This window comes from Stegostoma tigrinum, chromosome 18 (assembly GCF_030684315.1).
Source record: "Stegostoma tigrinum isolate sSteTig4 chromosome 18, sSteTig4.hap1, whole genome shotgun sequence".
NCBI classification, from domain to species: domain Eukaryota; kingdom Metazoa; phylum Chordata; class Chondrichthyes; order Orectolobiformes; family Stegostomatidae; genus Stegostoma; species Stegostoma tigrinum.
Genome location: NC_081371.1, coordinates 30,984,716 through 30,999,917, shown reverse-complemented (window position 1 = coordinate 30,999,917; position 15,202 = coordinate 30,984,716). Strand labels below are relative to the sequence as shown.

The 15,202-nt window shown below is 35.3% G+C and overlaps 1 protein-coding gene across 11 annotated transcripts in view; it reads left to right on the top strand.

Moving 5' to 3' along the window:
• dock4 (dedicator of cytokinesis 4) overlaps nt 1-7,921 on the top strand; it is a 402,360-nt gene extending 394,439 nt beyond the window's left edge. For all 11 annotated transcript variants that reach the window (XM_048548410.2, XM_048548411.2, XM_048548409.2 and 8 more), the window contains one exon: nt 524-7,921. In XM_048548410.2, the coding sequence (XP_048404367.1) occupies nt 524-952 (429 nt within the window). In that variant the 3' untranslated portion in view covers nt 953-7,921. The remainder of the gene's footprint in view (nt 1-523) is intronic.
• The last annotated feature ends 7,281 nt before the right edge of the window (nt 7,922-15,202 follow it).

Sequence of the window (15,202 nt, the reverse complement as noted above, 5' to 3'; positions counted from 1 at the left end):
ATCTGATGCTTGTAATGTCAGCTGATCATTGCTTCTTTTTGTTCAAAGATGTATATCACATTAAGTGAGGTGTCATATATTCCCCATTGAGGCAAGTAGTGTGTAATCATCACTCTCAACTCAGGATCTACATCTAGCACAGTGGAAAATGTATTAATGAGATGTATCAGGCTGAGATTGTTCACATATTTCTAGCACATCTGATTAAGCCAAAAAATAATACAAAAGCAATACCAAAAAAGCAAATACAATATAATTATTAGATGGAAACTCTTGGAAATTCAGAACAGGTACATTAGTATCTGTAAATTAATATCTGCTAACATGTTTGAATTGTCTCAAAAAGGCTTAATGAACAAAAAAATTAAATGATTGAGGAATATCACAGAACCTGCCATATTTTGAGTAGCTTCTACATTTTAGGATTCTGAGGTTCTATACATTTTATCAAAGACATATTCTGTAAGATGAATTTGCCTTTATGATATTGAAACCTATGTATTTCTCTTGTCTTTTCCAACAGAGTTCTGTTCAATCATTGACACCTTCTCCCACTGATTATCAATCCTTGGGGCCAGTTTACAACTCACCTGTACTGTCTGGGAGCAGTAGCAGTGGTATCTCCTCCCTGAGCAGGGGAAGTGTGACTGAGACCACCTTGACTGATGGAACAATTACATGCACCTTAATTGGCTCTGAGGAATTAATTAAAAGGGAGAATGGAACCTTTGCTTGTATGCCACCACGCTACAACTTATCTGAACATGGCACTGGAACGTCAAGACGTCGAGCTCCTCTACCTCATAGCCTGTCTGTTCCTCCCAGTGCTGAGCCACCAGCTCTCCCTCCTAAACCCCATGTACTGCGTGTACATAGATCAGAAGGTGAAAACAGAATGGATGAAATTCTTGTCAGACCCAGATCTCAGCCTCGAAAAGTGTCTCAACTATAGAAAATCTGAACATGCAAAGATTTTGTTCAACCTAAATGCTAATTTGGCCAAAAGAATCCAGGTGGGCACCTTAAACTTAAACTGTTTTGACCGCATGTATGTACCCATTGATCAGTGATTCTGCTGATATGTAGTGGAACACTGTTATGCAATAGGTCAGGATGGAGAAATAGAAGTAACAAGCATGTGACCAGAATGGTACTCCAGTTGCAATGGAGTAAAATTTTCCCCAGTTTGTGTTTGCGCTATTGACACAAATGCTTTACTATGTCTAATGTCTGTTAACCACAGATCTATGAGAAAGCACATTGGTTAGGATAATAGGTGGGCAAAACATCGTGGGCTGAAGGCCTGTACTGTTCTACGTTCTACATTCTTAGTATGAAAATAGAGCCTCTATTCCGCTTTGTTTACCATTTTGGTATTTGCACATATAGGATTGGACACATATAGTTCTTCATTTTATCATGTTGGCTTTTGAATGAGAGGTAGTTCGCCTTCTGAAACTAATTTGGAAGGAAATATTTCTTCTTATTTATTTCTTTCCTTTGTCCTTTTTCTGTTTCTCTATCTTTATATCCATCTCATTTCATTTTTGAGCGCAATACACTGTATGTTTACATTTTTAATATGCATATTTTTCACCAAATTACTCAAGTATCAGCATACAACTGAAAAAATGTATAACATTTGGAAAATCTTTGAAACATTTTTCCAGCAAAATGAATTGGGGGTTTGTAAAGAATTTATGTTTAAAGATTGTATTTAAAGCTACATTTATTCACACAAGCTGAAAAAAAGCAAAAAAAAGTGTTTAAAACTAGTAGTTTTCCCAAAGGGTGCAAATCTGTCATGTTCCAACAGCCTTAAAAAAACAGAGCTCTTGATAATTGCCCAGTATTGCAGGAAAGCAGGGAAACTGTCTCATTAGAAAAACTCTCTAGTTTGTCAATTGACCCCGAATCCTTTACGTAGGATTAACAGCACATTGGCCATTCGTCCAACAGGTGGTGATTCTTTCACATGACCTTCCTCCCATTGCCTCATATTACCCCATCAACAAATCCTTCTTTTTTTCCCCCTTCTATACCTGTAAAAATTGATGTAAACAGTGTCCATATTGTTGCACATAAGTAAATACAGCTGCCTTAATTAGGTTACAAGTTGGGATAGATAATCATGTTTCACCAGTTCACGTGTACTGAAGAATTTGTTAAATTGTAACTTTACACACGTTTTTGCAAGGTTAATAGTATGTCACATTTTTAACTCTGAATTTTACAAACTGGGATTGACTGTGGGAAGGTCATGTTTGTGGGACAGTGATTTTTGTGGCAATCAGCTATTTCATAGCCTAAAGGAGATGCCTGAAATGTCATCATCTAACTCTACAGACTGGCTTATTTATGAGATTGTTGAATTGTATTAAATATCTTGTCAACTTTTCCCCTGAATACAAAAAGTCACAAACTGTTTATGACATTGTAATTGAAACAAGAACCTATCACCCTTAATTAAATAATTCTAATTTCCTTTATGTCAGTCAAGTGCCTGCCTGAATACTTTTAGGTTGAACAGAGTGTATCAAATTTCTGGTCTGGCGTTTGGCTACATTTACAGAGGGACTACTTATTCTGGTGCCAGAAGCCTTTATCAGCCCATACTATTACCTATCTAATTGTTCAGATACATACAGTAAATATTATCCAAGAAGCAAAATTTGGAGAGGGGTTGCTAAAATGAGTTCCTGGAATTTTTCTTCAGTTTTCAAAATGTAATTATTAATGGAGAGGACAAATATTTTAACAATTGCATTACATATTAACAATGATTGTAAAAGTGATAAAAGGGCTAATTTGAACAATCTTTGAAAAGCACAAATGGTATCTATGAGCAAGAGTACTCGAAGCGTAGTTATATTTAAAAGGGAAGTGAATGTTTATGCTCTTAAGGTATATTTCTTGAAAGAATTACAAATTGAATGTTTGAAGCAATGTATTATAATAGCATAAAGTGAAAGTACGATTTTAACATCCTTTTGGATTTGAACAGTGTTAATAGCAAAGTTGGGGCAAGAAGATGATATTTTCAATATACATTAAAAATGAAAAAAAACTTTAAACAGTTATATCAAAAAATGTTATATGAATGAGCTGGTGGACCATACAAATCTACCTGTTTATAAATAAGAACTTCAGAATAATGGCTACTTGTAAAATTTCAAAGACTTTCAGCTGAAATGTTCTATAATATGGCTACTTTTTCTGCTTTAGAAAGGAATGTATGTTTTTCCTGATCAGATATTCAAAACAATCTTCAGAGACTGAGATTCATAAATAATTGCAGTTTATTTTTCAGAGCATTACTAAATCATTCTCTGCATGCTTCTATATAATCCATTCTAAATTGTATATTTATATATTCTGTGGCAGTTTGCTCAATGGTCTGGTTGAAAAAATTTGCAAATAACCTATTTAGGTAACCTCAAGGAATGGTACAGTCAAGCCAATATGACTTTTGTTCAATTGGTACCTGACCTAAAATGACCTGTGCTATGCCTTTATATCATCAGTTAAGTCAAATGCAACAATTAATTCAATTCCTTTTTCATGTTGATATAAAAATAGACTTGCTTGAGATGCAGCAGGTGGAATGTAAATTGAGAAATTTTGTGAGCATGTTCTCTGTTTTGAATCATCAAAATTATACCTTTACTGTTGTTTTCTTTACTCAAAAATATGTAGGTCATGTTGCAAATCACAACAGCTTGGTTAAAATAGCCAAATTTAAATTTGTCACTGGTGGTTAGAAATGGCTCTGTATTTTGACCTTGATTGTCATAAAAACCCTCAAGTCCAGTAATGTCTTCAAGGGAAGGAAATCAGACATGCATACATAGTTTAACCTATGTGTGACTCCCTTCCACTACCAATATAGTTGATCCTTGGTTGTCCTAACTTGTATTATACCACCATTGGTTTCAGAAAATCCACCGTCACTATTTCAGCACAACCAGAGAGAGCCAATAAAAATGTTTCCATTGACAATGATCCCCACATCTTACTCGATCGATTTAGAAAACTCTCCGTATTTCAGTATCAAATTTTTTCTGGGTGTTCACCTCCATTGTTCCATCTGAGCATCAATTCTGCGCACTGATCACCTTTTTTTTTCATGGAATATTGTGTGAAATCCATCATAGACATACCTTAAACTACTTTGGACGTGTGTTTCCCCTATCCTATTGTCACAACTTAATTAATGTTCTAGATTTACCTTGTCCATTCCCATAACTAGCATGTTCACTACTAATATAATTTCTTGACAGACTGAAATGCACAACGGCTCTTTGGCCTTTCACTGTATCACAAAACTTTGATACCGAACATAAACCTAGTGGTTCTACTTAGAACTGTCTCTAGTGCTTGAAAAGAAGATATCACACTTCTCACCATGAAATAAAGTATTAGGAAATTCTGCAGCCAGTTTGCACAGAGCAGGAACACACAAACAACAAGGCCACAAATTACAAAGTAAAAGTGTTTTACTCATGTTGAGCAACAAATTTTCAGGAGTCCCCTGCTTACTTACAAATAAGTGTCATCCCACCTTTAATGACCGCCTGAGAAAAGAGGCAGATCCTGGATTTAATGTCTCATTCAAAACACAGCACTTTCCTCAGTTAGATTCAATTATGTCTTCAAGTCTTGGAGTGGGTCTTGATCCATAATGATTTGATTTACACGAGAGGATACTGCCATTGACTAATGCTTAACCATTGCGCTCAATTTTACTTCTGTACAAAATAAAAACTGAAAGAACTGCAGATGCTGTGAATCAGGAACAAAAACTGAAGTTACTGGAAAAGCTCAGCAGGTCTGACAGCATCTGTAAAGAAAAGAATATAGTTAACGTTTTGGGTAGGATGACCCTTCTTCTGAACTTTTGAGGAAAGGTCACCAGACTGGAAATGTTAAGTCTGATTATTTTCTTCACAGATGCTAACAGATCTGTTAAGCTTTTCCAGCAGCTTCTGTTTTTGTTTACTTCTGTACAAGTGGGTCATTCTGAAACTCTTAGAATGTTACCTCATGTTTCTTGCCAAAACTAGAATGGATGCAGACTGACTACTGCAGTGTACATCTCAAACACATTTTCCTCAGATTTATAATCTGCTGTTTTGCCTAGCTCAACAGTCTGTTGCTTGTTTGGTCTGCTGCATTGTATTGTTCATCATGTGAGTTGAAACCACTAAATTCAGTAGTCTCTCGTGGCTTCATCTGTACCTATTTTGTCACCATCCATAGCATATGTGCTTTGTTTTTCCTTTTAGTGTGCAATGTTTAGCTAAATGTATTTATTCCCCATATTTTTGTTGTACCCACTAAATGTTTTTAACTAGTCATCTTGCCTCTAATCAATCCTCATTGTTCTGTGTCATTTTGTAAATTAGAAATAGCGATCACAACATTAGTCCTTCAGTATCCCATATATACTCTTCACACCTGTCCTCTGCCAATCTACTGATAACTACTCACTGTTTACTATTTGTCAGTTAATCCTCACCCATTCCCAAACCACAGTTTTGAATGCAACTAATAGCCTTTCATTTGGACCTTTCCTTGCAAAATCTTCTGGAAGTCCAATTATGTCCACAGGAATTGAGATTTGTTGGATTCTCTATTTACAGATATTTACCACTATTGTGCAGATTATCCTCAGATTTACAATTGATGATTGTTCCAATTTTGTTTTACATGAAAACGTAAATGAGCCTGCGGTTTTGTATGTTAGTTTGACAATTGTTAGTTTGATAACAATTATTACAATATCCCATTTTCACACAGAATACATTAGCCTCCTCACAATGATTTTCAAAATCTCATGAATTTTGCAGCCTCAAATTAGGTACCTATCTATCCCTGCAGCTCTATTTGTATTGAACCTTTATAGACAATCTAAATACTGTCTTATTCATATTGAACACATTGGAAGTGAAATTGACCTTGGATAGTAGCAAAAAAAAGGGTGATAACATATCAGCATGCCCGCCAAAATTTCTGAACAAAACGCAGCGTCAGGCAAATGGAAAATGTTAGTTGACTCGGTATCACTTGCTGTGCACCGTACCCATGATGAATTTTACTCCTGTTGATTTTAAATAGAATATCTATTTAGGAAGAGCATATTATTATTGTCTCGAGGAAATATTCATGTAGAATATTTGTGATTTCAAACTAATCATCTATGTTACCAAGGCACCAGAAAAAATCTTTACATAATGGTCACAGAGAGCATGTTAAAAAGGGTCAGATTAAATCACAGGATTGTACTGCTGCTGAATTTATTACTTAACATAACTAATTTTGTGATCTCACTTTCTGAAGGAGCTAATAATGCCAATAACATAAGAGCAACATCAATTAAAAAGAAACCAATGTTGCAATTGTATTAAAAATCAGGATTTCTGTGGTATTGATAAAGATGAACTACATCTGTTTTTTGTAAATGTAAAATACAACAATTAATGTTACTGTTCTATCAATTACCATTTTTATGGCTGCTTTTTTTTTAAAAAAAGCATTATGGATACAAGCTTTAGTATGTAGATGTTCAGTGCAATTTTGTCTGGTAGCACTGGTTAAAACGAATTCATGGAAAAGTCAAAAAAGTCAAGGAATGATTAGTAGTAAGTAGAAACTACCACTATGTTAGAAAAGTTTCCTTGGAGGAAATTAAAACAAATGCACTCGACTTCAGAGGCTTAGAATATTTTAACATCTGTTCACTCTGCCGTTCATATGCAGTTCAATATGCCAATTATCTTTGTGGCCAAATGCAGGTACTAAGTTAGTTGTTACTTTTGATTAAAAGCAAGCATTTTCATTTTTTATCATGTGTTAAATCATACCAATTTTCAAAATAATCTGGCCTGAGAAGTTAATGCATTTAATAAAATTAAACCCCTGAACACATTGTTTTGGGAAATTCCGGTTGCTGTAAGTTGCCTTTGTGCGTGCTGTACCCATCTAATAATTAAAACATTGGTCTGTCCTAATTATCAGTTAAAAATATCTCTAATCTATAATATAAATGCAAATACAGGACATCGTTATTTCTATGCTAAGTTTCAGTGTAATGACTTTGTACTACAAGAAAGCAAAATAAATACTATGATTTTTTTTAAAACATAAAGGACTTGGGTGAACTGAAAGTAAGGTTAGTGAATCAGTTTTTATGATAATTAAAATTTCTGTAGATGTTTTCACATTTAAATTGACCTTTTTAATATAAAACTAAAGCAAATTACAGTGCAAATGTTGTTGCGTTGCCAAATGTTTATCTATTAAGATTGTACATAAATGTTTTTATAAGAATTCAGCCATATTAACTTACAACATTGAATGTTGGAAGAACAAATTCCTAATATATGTTTAGTATTTATATGATGTTTAGTGCTGATATGTAAGCTCATAGGAACATGTTAATTTTATTGAGCATTTATTAAAATGCTAGTACTGGATTTCTCTAACTCTTGATTCCTTTTGCAACAAGCTGAATTTTATCATTTACCGGTAATGTAATTTGTCGTCTAAGCACATGAAAGCCTAAATGACTGTATTTTATTAAAGAAAATTGTTTGTACAATTAATTTTGCTTCCTAAATCTTGATAAGGTGTCAAAATATCCAAACTGTATCAAACTTGCTGACAGTATTGTCTTGTATGATATTTTTGTATATATGAAGTTGACCTGCTGTAAGTCAGTGTTTTTTGATTACTTGAAGCACCATATGTAGTGTTTCATTGGTAACCACCCACTGATTCCACACTTTGAATGTTGTATACAGAACTGCCAGATATGACTACTTTGTATAGAGGAGGTTTTGCAATGATTTCAATGGCTGATTGCATTTTGACTATCTGAGAATGTTCACGAATGAAAATAAAGAAAGCATTTTATCTCCAATTTGTCTTTCATTTTACAGTTTTTTAAGTCCATGCGTCAGGTTGGCATAACATTTTTTTTAAAGCTTAGCTGTGTTTAGTGTTTTTAAAATACAATCTGATTGAACATATTAGTAACATTGCAACAAGAATGAATTTTCATTCCTTCAAATAGAAACCCCCAATTTAGGATAATCCACCCAACGTGTTCACGTCAGACATAGATTTTGTATCTTGCCAATTCAATTCTCTTTTGACTTAAATGAAGTTTGTCCCTCTTCTGTAGAACAGAGGCTGGCTGCATCAGGCACTGTTAGCTGAATACTGATCACACCATTGCATCTAGTTCAAGCATGGAGTCATATGGGAGCTGCTCAACCCTGCGCCACCAATAGGTTATTGAGGTGGAAGCACTAAATTTGCATGCTGCCCACTTGCACTAGATATCACAAAAGCAAATTATGAATCTCTAACAAAATATCTGAAAAAATAGGAAAAAAACAATTGTTAGACCATTTCCCCCTTCCTTCACAGAAACCATCTACTCCCTCTTTTATCACCTACCAGATCCCTTGCCTTGGTCCATCTACCAATGAAGCCTTAATACGTGTCTCTCTCAACCTTCCTCTTGATAGTCTCCCATCTTCTTCTATATTCGTTAATGATAGTTTGCCCTTCATTTTGCTTCAATCCTTCTATCCAACTCAAACCAAGTCCCATTTTCTCATCATTACTTTGGCTTCTGGCTCACCAAAACCTGAAATTTCTCTTCTCTGTAACCCTGTGCAACTCATCTCTCTTTTCCATCAAATCTAATCTTTTAGTCATCCCCATCCTTTCTTTGCAACATGCCTTTAGTAGTAGACAGCTTATGTGCTGAACTACAGAAATGGTTGTTCATCAAAAAGACTGAAAATCCTCTTCCATGGTTATGCCTTGTCCCTTAATTAAACTCTATTCTCCAGGACCAGTCCAAATCTATTCTCAACTTCCTCCGACTCGCTTTGTTTTTCCATTTTTAGCCTGGTAACTTCTGTTCCTCAAACTGATTTTCATGGTATGTGCTACTCTGGGCTCCCTCCTGCAAACCAAAGTTGAGTACAATTTCCAGTATCTCATAAATGCTTATAAACTTGTGTCTCTTGGAATGTGATGCTGTCCCTACATTCTGCATGGTGAATGACAAAAAATGCTCTATCACTCTGCATTCTTGCTTGCCCTCTGACTCTTACAGATTAACCGACAAGAGAAAAACACAATGCTTCCAGGCAACATTCTTTGCAATTTTTTTTACCAGCAGAACAGAAGTAGTAACCTAACCTTAAAAAAATTCCTGGTTACTCATGCTTCCTTTGTAGAATGTCATAAAATCTAATACAAAGTATTTAAAGAAGCAGCTGGAATTTTAACCTTCACCTTGAAGGGATTAGAATATAAAGCAGTAAAAGTTAGGATGAAGATGACTTACTACTATTCTGGTTTAATAAGTTCTGAGATGGCTGCAAAGCTCAATGTGTGACCTGCAGATTCTGCCACACGCTTGGAGCAACAATGAAATTCTAATGATTAATGCTTGTTTCAGAGATAGCATTTTATATTGTTTTAAGCAGTTGAGATAAATTGAATGTTAGACTCCACTGAATTTTATTGTCACCTACAATTCAATGCATACTTAGATGGCATATTATTTGATTTGACTGTTTCCAGTCCAGGTTCATTAACCTTGAAATATTTTGTTGGGAATAAAAATAACGGACATTGGAAAAAATATATGTGTAATTATATTACAAATTGCTTTAAGGAAAGAGATCAACAGTGAAAGGAATTTTTTTTCCCTTCATTTACTTCAGGACAGTAAAAATCAGTGAATGGGGAGTCCACAGAACATTCAGTGCATTTATAACCTAATATATATATAAATAATTTATATACAGTACGTAGGTTCATCCAGGTATTATTGTATTACAGTGCAAGAATGAAATCATTGCTACACTTTGATTTCTTTGCTTTCCTTTTCCAAAATTCAGTCTTCTGTAACATTTTGTGGATTACATAAGTCGCAAAGAATTTTGAAACAATGTTATTCAGAAATTGAAATTAGCTTGTATGGCTGTTTGCACAGGATGTGTTATCTTTAAAGCCAATATAACTTTAATCGATAGTAAAATCATTTGAGTAAGAATGATTAGGTTTGATGACAGAATTGAGCTATTCAGAGCATTAAAATATGCATAGAGATATTGAAATATACTTTGTTATTTCATGTCCCATAGTCATCGCCAATATTTTATGGAAATCTAAAGAACAGTGGAAATGCAGAAGTACAGGAAAAATATATTTTATCAGCTTGCATGGTATTTGATACTTCACTGATGGTGAAGCAATCCATTCAATCTATCTCTAAACCTAATATTTTTATTATTATTAAGATTAATACATGGTGTTAGACATTTTGCATTTTATTTCTATAATTGCCAATACCTTGAATCTACAAGTTGCGTGTTTTACAGTAATCTGCCTTGCATACAGTAATAAAACATATTACAATGTTCTGCAAATTTTATACTGGCTTTTTGTCAAAGGACTCTAAATAATTTTAGGAAAATAATATCACGTGTGAGGAACTAAAGTTAAAGAGAAACTAAGTACTTTGGGATATGAATTCAATCTAGAGAAATGGTGGCTCCTACACACATTGCATTGCAACACAGTGGAAGTAGTTTCAACATAACTGCATAATCAATCTCTATGTGTTAGAATGTCCCTTCCAAAAAGGAATTAAGTTCCAGGAGTGTTACCAAACAAGCCAGTAATACAATCATAGAGTCATAAGCACAGAAACAGACCCTTCACTCTAACTCATCAGCACTGATTAGGCATCACAATCTGACCTAGTCCCATTTGCCAGCATTTAGCCTATATCCCTCTAAACCTTTCCTATTCACATACCCATCCAGATGCTTTCTAAATGTGATAATTGTACCTGTCTCCATCTCTTCCTCTGGCAGATCATTCCACACACATACCACCCTTTGAGTGAAAAAGTCACCCCTCAGATCCTTTTCAATTCCTACCCCTCTCGCATTAAACCTACATCCTGTAGTTTTGGATTCCCTCATCCTAGGCAAAATGGTCTTGGCTATTCGCCCTATCCATGCCCTCGATAAATAAACATGGAGGCAATAGCAAAATTTAATGGAAATAAAAAGAGTACTGAAGTGCTGATCAAAATTTCTTCACAGATCTGTTTTGTTTTCATGCAGTCTGTGGACCTCTCATGTGCCTCAGTATACTTGCAATTACTTGTATTTACAATATACATTTGCAATTCTCTGGCACATATACTCTGAAGGGTTTTACATTTACTTGGTATATTTTTCCCGAAGGGCTGTAGACTATGACCTTCAAACCTTTGTGGCTGCTGCCCCAAGTTTTAGTACATCCCTCAGCATGTGGCCCTGAACTTAAAAATGTGCCAGTTCATAATACACAGCCCTAATTGGCAGTCCATTGCACTGAGTCATGATCTCTTTAGAGACCATTAACAGTTCTAAAACTTTCTTCTTGAAATTCTGAAAACCTAGGTATTTACAATAATAATGAAACCACAAGATGCACAAAATCATAAGGATAAGTAACAAGAACATTTGAAATAGTCACTCATTTTAAAGATATTAAAAAATAAAATGGACACAGTTGGTGATGCTCCATAATAAACACAAACCTCCTCGACATGCATTTGGCTATCACCCCTGAAAATCTCAAGTTAGTTACTATTGGATAGGGATTTTAAAGAGGAGTCAGAGTGTTGTGTTCTGTACCACAAATCAGTCTTTATCTGGAGATCCTTTAGCAGACGGGCGGGAGAGGCCAGAGACTGCTCCAAATCTGGCTTTTGCATGGGGCCCAGTTGCCATCTTAATAACAGTAACACTCTACCTTTCCCAATACAGTACAGAATATTTATACATACTGCGTTACAATGGTTACATGTAGCATTGACGTCAGTGCTTGCCACATCCCCTCTAACCTACACGTCCAATCATTAGAATACGTAATCAAAATAGGACAATGTATAGTCCAGTTTAGGTCCTCCCAGCATCTCCCAACCTGTCCTTGGGCTGTTACGATTATTGACCACATTCAAACACTGATTGTTGTGTCCCTTTCTAAATATTTGCCAGTTGCATCGTATATTTGCTGATGACTAATCACTTTTCAAATTCAATCATGCAATTCGTATCCCTTGCTAATCTTGGTACAGAAGATTAAAAAGGATGTTAATTTCTACCAATTGTTATAATTGTAATATCAGTTCTAATCTAAAGTTACTTATAAAGTTATACATAGTTAAACCTAATTCTGTGTTTCTGTGAAAATGCTAACAATTTCGGGAACAGCTTCCCTCTTATCCCGACTTTTTGAAGTGGAAGTTGTTTAATGTATCGAGGTCATTGTGACCCTGTTTCAAAATTGTTTCTGCCCCTCTTCCCACATTATTTATCTCTTGTTACTCTTCAATGTTATCTTGTTTATACCCTTTTGTTGTCCTAATCTTCTTTCTGTTGGAGAAAAATGTCTTTTCAAGGGTGTTTATCAAAACTAGTCTCTGTGCACAAGGCTAAATGCCTTCAGAAATTTATTCCTCAATATCGAATAAATTCAAACTTCTATTCTTGTACAAACATGTGAATACTCTTATTTGTAATCAAAATTATTTAAAAAGTCTCATCTCAGGAAAGTCAAGCTTTACCTTTCTATTTCATATAAAAATCAGAAATCTCAAATCAAATGGTTTTTATCAAAGTCTTATTGCCTGTATTCTTGTCTCGTCTTATGAAGACTCTCAAGCATTTTGTTGTCTGTCTGTGAAGGCCAAGATTTGAGCTATATGAAATGCTACATCAACTAAAATTTCCTTCGATTATCTGTGTCAGTTAAAAAGAAAACCTCTAACAGTCATTTTGCTATATTCAGCCACGGGCAACTACAACTTCCCACTTTGGGCACTTAGCTTAAGTACGAAGTAGTCCCATATCTTAGTCATTGACATGGGCAACAATGCCTATTTTCCCAACTCTCTTCTGTGTACTTTTCCATGTGACCACATCATGTCCAACTATAATCCTTAATGATTCAGCCTTAGTGGTATGTTTTGAAGTTATCATTTGATCCTACCACCATGTCCATTCTTTAATCAAGGCCTTACATTAGCACGTACATGTTAAATAATCGCAAGCTCATAAAGTTTTGGATCAGATCATGCTTAACTGATGAAATATTATTATGCATGGACTTAAAAGATTCACCAGCTGTTTCTTCATTTTTATCCATCTTGTAGAGGCTTCTTCAGTACTTTTTTTCGTCACTGGTTTTATCACCACCTCACCAACACCAAAAATCAGTTTTTTTATGGATTATGTGTCAGTACCTTACTATTTAAAATGTTTTTGTGCTCTTCCAGGCCACCTTAATCATTTTGTCAAGTAGGTGTACATGTCAGAGGCCCATTCTTCAGTTGTTTTTGCCCTACATTCCTGCATGATAGTTACTTCAGATGTAACAACCTCAGTTTCTCAAGATTATGACACACATTCTTGACTTTCAGGCAATCTTTTCAAAAGATCAAAAGTTGTGGAGGGTGTCTGTGTATCCTCCTCACCTGGTCCAGTGTTCCAGGTGTTGGCCAAATCAGCGCATTCAGTTTCCTTAAAAAATACTCATGGGGCTTACATATCTCCAAGAGAATACAATTCTATTGACACTCCTGTACATAATTACGTCAACAGCTTCTCTTCATCCTGTACAGAAACAAGAGCCATGTATTATAATTTCTGAACAATGGAAAAGCCTACCTCATTTGTTAGATTCTAGTGTCTTTTTTAATTCCTTGGTATCAGTTTTCTCAGATCTTAGAATGTATCATTAGTTAATTTTGTTCAAACAATTGCATTTCCAAAATTCTAATTTCCCTATTACTTGGATACTTTCACACCAAAGAACATTTAAGATGAAAAAATCTTATCCGGAATTAAAGATTCACCCAAGTGTTAAACTCTGGCCAGAAATTGGAATTCCAAACATGATAATTTAAACATAAACATTCTGAAATTAAACATTTACCCTGGTTTCTTTCCTCACTAATTACAATGCATTATTTTGAGGAAGGAGGAAATAAGTTATGCCTTTTGACTTAACTTTTTCTTCTGCGATTAAATTTAATCAACTGTGACCAATTCCAAGAGACAAGTGTTTCCGTGCTTTAAGAGACAAGTGTTTCCGTGCTTTAAGAAACAAATTCTAAATCAACATTTCGTAGCAGGCCTTTAACTTGCACGAACAAAAACAGAAGTTGGTAGAAAACCTCAGCAGGTCTGGCAGCACCTGTGGAGAAAAACATCAGTTAATGTTTTGGGCCTGGCGACCCTTTGTCAGAACGAACGGTATTTTACATGACAACTGACAGTTCCTTAAAGGGACCTCACTCTAACCGAACATGTTTCACACTGATAAAGCACACGCCAGACTTTCACATTGTCATACATCCCCAAAATATAAACTCAACTCAGTGACCCCAGATCTCAAGCTTTATGGAGTGAAAACACATGGATACAAACCAGACCACAGAGAGTCAACGTTCATTTCAAGGAAGGTAGCACAAAAACCTGGTCTCTCGCTCTCCCGCTCTCTCTCTCTCCCCCTGACACTCCCCCTACCCATAGCTATGAACACTTTGTTACTTTCTTCCAATCTCAATTTTTAAACTTTCCGATCTGCTCATAGTGAGAGTGAGATGTACAACTAGTTTTCTATCCGAGTTTTCACATTCAGAATCAGCAGCTACAGTATACAGTGACAATAAGGGAGTTTATACCTCCTTACCATCAGCTGTGATAAATATCTGCTGACGAAAGAATTTCTCTTTTAATTATTCAGTTTGGTTTAGGGGCTGCGAGTACAGGCCCAGCTGGCGTTACTTTGGACATCTTTTGTTTCCCTCAAATGATTCAGGTATTTTGTTAATTCTATGTAATTCTAATTCCCCAAAGTACTAATATTAAGGAAGAACTGAAAGAACTGCGGATCCTGTTAATCAGAAACAAAAACAGAAATTGCTGTATAAGTTCAACAGGCCTGGCAGTATTTGTGATGAAAAATCAGAGGTAACATTCAGATCTGGTCATCCTTCCTTGGAACTGATGGTAGCTAGGAAAATGCCGTTTTTTTAATGCAGAAGATAGGTTCGGGTGATGGTATATCAGGAATAAATGATAGGCGGGGTTAGAGCCCAAAGAGAGAGAAG